The sequence below is a fragment of the Sesamum indicum genome, linkage group LG16 (genome assembly GCF_000512975.1).
Source record: "Sesamum indicum cultivar Zhongzhi No. 13 linkage group LG16, S_indicum_v1.0, whole genome shotgun sequence".
Classification (NCBI taxonomy): Eukaryota; Viridiplantae; Streptophyta; class Magnoliopsida; order Lamiales; family Pedaliaceae; genus Sesamum; species Sesamum indicum.
Genome location: NC_026160.1, coordinates 630,468 through 636,818, shown reverse-complemented (window position 1 = coordinate 636,818; position 6,351 = coordinate 630,468). Strand labels below are relative to the sequence as shown.

The window sequence follows — 6,351 nt, the reverse complement described above, 5'->3', positions numbered from 1 at the left end:
AACAGTAATCAAATTACAATAACTATCACTTATCAATATGACTAGAATAGTAAATAAATTACAATAACTTTAACTCATACGAAATTAGAAAAGTAAACAAATTACAATAGCTATAACACACATAAAATAAGACAAACATTCATATAAAGCAAGACAAATATTCACACATTATATGAAACTCAAACCCATGACCTTAAATTTGTTCGTGAGACATCAATTTTACTCTTGACCACTAAATTAAGATATCATTGATTAACCCGACTCTAATCAGCCATTGCAAAAAGGGGTTACCCAGACCTAGGACGGGTTTTTTTTTTTTAAGAATAGTGTAATTATTATTACATTTTATTTTCTTGTAATATGAGAATTATACTTTGCACCCATTTTGAGAATGTTCTGTTTCAAAATACAAATGAAAATGGTAAATTTTCATTTTACCTTAGGTCAAAAGTTTTTAGAATAATGAAATTATAATAAATTTATGAAATGACTATTTTGATCGTGGATGTATTAGTAATTTTTCCTATATTTTTCATCCATCATGGATGAACGTACTATATTTATATAACTTGAAGAATGTCTATAGGGTTTCTCTTGTTTGATTATTTTGATAAGTTATTTAATCATAACATATAATTTTTTCATAATGAAAAAATTAATTGTGTGCATCGATTTTATTTTGCTAAAATATTTGTCATGAATATCTGAACTTTATTTTTCTAGTTATGCTCATTTTTATGTAATATGCGTATAATTTAATTAACATATATATTCAAAAAAAAAATTGACAGGCGTATATATTCAATTCATTATATATTATTTGCATATATATGTAGTGGTGTCACAGGGTGTTTATTGCAAGTTTTTTCTCCAATTCCGAAATGGTATTTGTGATTTTCCTACAAATAAGAGTGTGTTGTGATATTTGAAAATGGTAATGGACGTAAAATTAAATAGGTACACACATTTTTGTTAATGAATTTGTAACTATCAAATACTCGAGCAATAAAAATAAAAAGGGTAAATTACAACAAATTTGCCTAAAATTGGCATAATTAAGTATTCATATTCGTTAAAAAAATAATAAATACCCCTATTAATTTTTGATGAAATTGTGCATTATCAATTCTGTCCTTACTGTATTTTTTTCTTAAATTGTAAAAAATATTATCCACTTAGTGTATAAAAACAATTCAAAAAAATTTTAAAAATAAATAAAATTATAATTCATAATTTACAAGATCATTGTGGTCAGTTCACCAAAAAAACAAAGCGAGCCTAATAGAAACTAATAAATTGAGCTAATTATTACACCTTACCCTAAAAAAGAGCTTGCTAAAATTGGTTCAATAATTGGGGTAATCTCAAATCGCCACTAGCTATAAAAACACACGCAACGAATGTGTATATTCAAACTTTTATTATATTTATTTAATTACATGAAAGAGAAGAAAATTAAAATATATAATCAATCAAAACTATTAGTTTTTGCAATATTAAATTATGAACTTTGGAATGTACATAAATAGAATATTATTGATAGAAAAATTAAAGAGACGATCATATTGCGCAAGGGCAAATATGGTTGAGGACATTTCAATTAATACGCATTTCGCCAACCAAAACTAGTTACTCTAACTATGCACATTTAGTAAGTAGGTGGAAAGATTATTGAAAATTAATATTTTAAAACTACATAAAACTTTTACGTCATTAAAATTCGTCCAAGTTAAATTAACCCTATCATCATGAGACAGGAAGGAGATAATTTCAATAAAATCATAGGCTGGCTTTGGCCAAGAATTCTCGCAATTAGTTCAGACTTTTAGTAGCATATTTTTTCATGCAGCAGTAATCAATCAATTTTCCTAAGAAAATCATCTTAATAGAAGAGGTGGTTTATGTTGTACTTACCATTCAAAAACTCCTTTTTTCCTTACCTCAACAGATTCAGCAGCAGTCCAAGGATCAAAAGCTGCAAGTGTAGTCTTCCTTTGCTTTCTAGTTTGTAGCACAGAGGGGCAATGATTATAACTTTAAATGGTTACAATTATGAAAATGTGCTACTACAACAGCACACAAATGAAATATCAGGAGAAAAAGTTATCGGTCATTCGTCTCTACAATTATTAGTGAGCATAGCATAACTACAACGTCAAGACCATCGATATGTCTTGTCGTTTTGAGTTTGGATGGATCAAGCGGGTGTGGTAATCTACACAAAATGCACATATAGCAATAACAATAAGTAGGCAGAGGTTTGGAGGTAAAGCACCTTAAGTCGGGGGGTTGTGAGGTTTGAGGTGTATGCTGAGATCATCCAAGCTGGGGCAGCCAAGGATCCGCAGTCCATGCTCGTTGGCCAGATGCAATAGGCATATGAAGCACAAATGTGGGGAGATGTCGTTGAGAGAAGCTGCTGCTGTGCAGCTGTCTGGGAAACTGGCCAAGACTTGCTTGAATGATATGGTCTCTTCTGGTGCCTCTTCCTGAGAAGGTTCCTGCATCATGCAAGTTCACATAACTTCAGGAATAATCACATAACTCCTTAAATTTGGGAGTATTACATTACAAATCCCCCCTTCTATCTGATCTTTCGGGAAAACATGAAGTATAAAATAAGATTGTAGTATAGTGTAATATTTCAAAATTGGAAGTTTCCTTTAATACGTCTAAATTCCAGACTCCAGAGATATTTGTATAACTATCTGTAACTCCAATCATTGTAGAATTGTCCTCTCCTCTAAAACCACCACCACCACCACCACCAAAACAAAAAAAAAATACGACCGGATAATAGGGGAGATATGCATGTGCACATCTACGCATCTGCACCTGTATCCCATCAGACCATATACATTTAACCAACTCTGGAAGCGAACTCTTAGGTGAGGACAACTTACCTCAACTGAAGTTTGGTTGATTTGTTGTATTTGGCCCCAAAGAATTTCCTTTAGTACGTGAACATCTACTTGTTTACATGTCTTATCATACTGGACTTCGATCTTACTTACCTGTTTACCAGAGAATGAAAGCAAGAATAGTCATCAACCCCAGTATATCCTCAATTGGAGTCAGCCCCAAATGATTAAAAAATGGTGTAATGTCAACAGTTTCATTACAGGCTCTACTACAAGTTTGTTCTCTGTTTGTAACTGATAGACAACAAGTATCTAAAAATCTCTAAACATGTCAAGCAATCAAAAGAGAAATAGAGAAATGCCATCCACGTATATTACCAATTTAGCATCAAATACTTCATCAACTATCCATCATCTTACTGCATGATATTCCTGCCTTCATTTGTAATACAAATTTTACATGCATTAGAAAACTGAATTGTAAATACACTGAATTTCAATTCTGGTGTTTATACGGTAGGAGGATATTGCCCATAGTAAGGATAAAATCATACACTTCAGAACCCAAAACAAAGTGATTTGCCTACAGCATTGAAGTATTTTATATGTTATTAAAACTTAGAGAGATCAACGTAAAACAATTCAACCAAAAATTGATAAACAGGAATTTCCTAAAGAAACTTAAATTGTTAACATGAAGCTTATGGTCCAGACCACAAGGTAGTAAATAAACATGTCAAGAGAAAACAAACAACCTGTCGAGGTTGAGAAACAAGTGTACTTGTCTCCTCATTATCACTATAAGCATGTCCATCATCAAAAGCACCACCAAAAGCATCTTCATCATCCCAGGATGTCGTTGCTCCATATCCATCTCTTTGTTGACTTTCTTCATCTAACCACAAGGATTACCACCTCAATACCTCAACATGTAATATGAAAATCAAATAGCAAAAAACCTATTGTCATAATAAATCATGTTCAGACACACTGTTAGGTCAAAATAATGAGAAAAATATGTTGTATGTGTTTCTACTACTATTTATATCAACACCGAGCTTATATAGTAAGATTGCGCACACAGAGACTTTATCTGTGCGCGCGGGGGCGGGGATGGGGGTTGGCCATTTAGTGGACATTTTTCAATCATGCCGTCGCACAAACTGATATATCACGATACAATTTTGCATGCCAGCATGCATCTCAATCAGGATGCTGCTTAGGGTTTTCGAAAATTCATTACACCTAGACTTAAAAGATTTTGTGTTTCACCTGTGGAGCCGAAGTTGTTTAAGAAATTATATGTAATTTTTAGATATTATAAGAGTAAGCATTAAACTCACCCGTTCTCTTCCTTCCACTTTTTCCGAGGGACTGCAATAAGGAATAAATAAATAAGGAATATGGTCACCCTCAATCTTATGGACCAATTAGATAGATAGCAGACTCAAAGACTAGGTACAAAGACAGATGAACATAATCTCAAGGCAAGTCAAATGTATTTATATGTCTTAATAAGCAATGCAACAAAGGTCAACAAGTGGCCAAGGCTAGGAATGGGGGTATGGGGGCAGGTGTAGCAGTTCATGTTTACCAAAACATGAGGTAACAAAAATAGCTTCACAAGATCCTCCGGTTGGTAGTGACAATCTTCTGGAAGCTTTGTGTCGCAAGGTGCTCTATTTGCTGGCAATAACAGGGACTTTGGATTCTTTGGAGGAGCAAAGATATGTGAAATATCAGTGTCTATTGCGTTTGAAAAATCAATGTCGATATCTGCTTTCTTGTTTTTCGTTTTCTTGGGCTTTAGTGGTCCATTTTCCTTGTCTGGAACCTCAGGATCTATAAAAGAATTCTACCTTCAACGTTAATGAAAAAGAAAGCAGAAAAGAGAAAAGAAGTGGAGATGCATAATGTTTTAAAGCCTATAAACTCTGACCTTTAACTTTCCGGTATTTCCAATGACTAGGACCTGCCCATGCATTTTGCTTCGTTGAGAATCCCAAACTTAAGAATAAATAGCTATCAACTTCTTGAACTCTATCATCCCAATCAGGGTCATGAAAATTTAATTGCTCATCAGCCTGCAAAAAGTAATCAAAGTTACAGAACATATTGTGGAAAATGTGAAGGGACATGTAAGAGTCAGAAAGGAGAATAAAGCAATGAAAATTCTACCATATCAGTAGCTTCTTGCTGACTTGGGAAAACTGTATCCTGGTCATAAGTGTCCTCATCTACCACACTTGCTTGATCATCATGATCAAAGTCCCAAGTTCCAGCATTCCCAAATGTCTCGCCATCTAAGTCAACATTCCTATCAGGATTCTCGTTAACTTGCTCAGAACTTTGGCCAGTAGAATATGTCTCCAGTGGTCTTCGGTCATCCTTATCAAATTGGTTTACTATAGCCGTAAGGCTGGGAGATATTTCAGACTTGTTAAGCACATTTGACACCATCTGTTCAACACACTCTGAGTAAAATAAAATAACTTAGAAGCATTACACATCCGTACAGACCAATCTTTCTCTAAGGAAAAAGTAAAATCCTTACAGGAAAATCCACAAAGACCGCGGAGGTACATACCACTAGCAAAAGACAAATCAACTGTCTCTACGCCCTCACACTGAGACACAGGGGACAGACATTTCCCAGGTACTTCCAAAGAATCAAAAAGAACACGGCAATTAGCGTAAACACCAAGATTGTTCAGTAAGAGACCCTTCGCTCCACCTTCATCAAACTGTGCAGATGTCTGATGGTAGAGAGGATCTACCACAAAAGCAACTAAAAGAAAAAACAAAAATCAACAATCAAGAAATAGGCTAAAACATATCATACATTACACATGCCACTGAGGGAAACATGAACATGATAAGAAAGAAGGGTTATTCGCAGGAGAGGCAGATCTGCAAACACGCAGACAGACAGAGAGTGCTCTTACAGAACCATATAAAATCAATAGTTGTCAAATACCTGCTCTGGATGGGACTTACCATCAAACTTCTTTACATTTATAGCTGCAAAAGAGGACTCTAATGTTGACAGCGGTGACAACTGTAAAAGATATGCTACTACTTCAAAATACATAAAGAATTCAATTTAAAAGATATTCAAAAATCAAAAATTCTCAACCCAAAATATTGGAAAACTCTTAACCTTTCTCCCTTGCTCTTTCTTTGGATCATTTTCCCCTTGTTCAGTACTGAAATTGGCAGCATCAACGGCATGGCCTGGCAGGGGTTGAGTTTATAAAACCAGTGAGTATCAAACCAAAGGAAAATAGTAACAAATAACAACATGTGCTTGGCTAACTGAAAGTGGCTTCAGTAACCAGCAAACATATAAATTAACACTGCAGATCATTCTTATGATAGGCATGAAGATCCAAGGGAGTACACACAAGAGGGAGGGAGGAGAAGAAGAAGAAGAAACCAAAGTCATGGACAAAATCAGCGCCAACAGGAAAATAAATCCATTAGATATGAT

The 6,351-nt window shown here is 34.4% G+C and overlaps 1 protein-coding gene across 1 annotated transcript in view; it reads right to left on the bottom strand.

Moving 5' to 3' along the window:
* The window catches only part of LOC105178482 (condensin complex subunit 2), a 6,293-nt gene continuing 1,992 nt past the window's right edge, over positions 2,051-6,351 (bottom strand). The window contains exons 4-13 of the mRNA XM_011101963.2: positions 6,022-6,095; positions 5,859-5,919; positions 5,449-5,649; positions 5,040-5,335; positions 4,801-4,945; positions 4,456-4,703; positions 4,205-4,235; positions 3,617-3,756; positions 2,904-3,014; positions 2,051-2,501 (exon numbers count right to left, since the gene is read on the bottom strand). Coding sequence (XP_011100265.1) covers positions 2,277-2,501; positions 2,904-3,014; positions 3,617-3,756; positions 4,205-4,235; positions 4,456-4,703; positions 4,801-4,945; positions 5,040-5,335; positions 5,449-5,649; positions 5,859-5,919; positions 6,022-6,095 — 1,532 coding nt within the window. The 3' untranslated portion in view covers positions 2,051-2,276. The remainder of the gene's footprint in view (positions 2,502-2,903; positions 3,015-3,616; positions 3,757-4,204; positions 4,236-4,455; positions 4,704-4,800; positions 4,946-5,039; positions 5,336-5,448; positions 5,650-5,858; positions 5,920-6,021; positions 6,096-6,351) is intronic.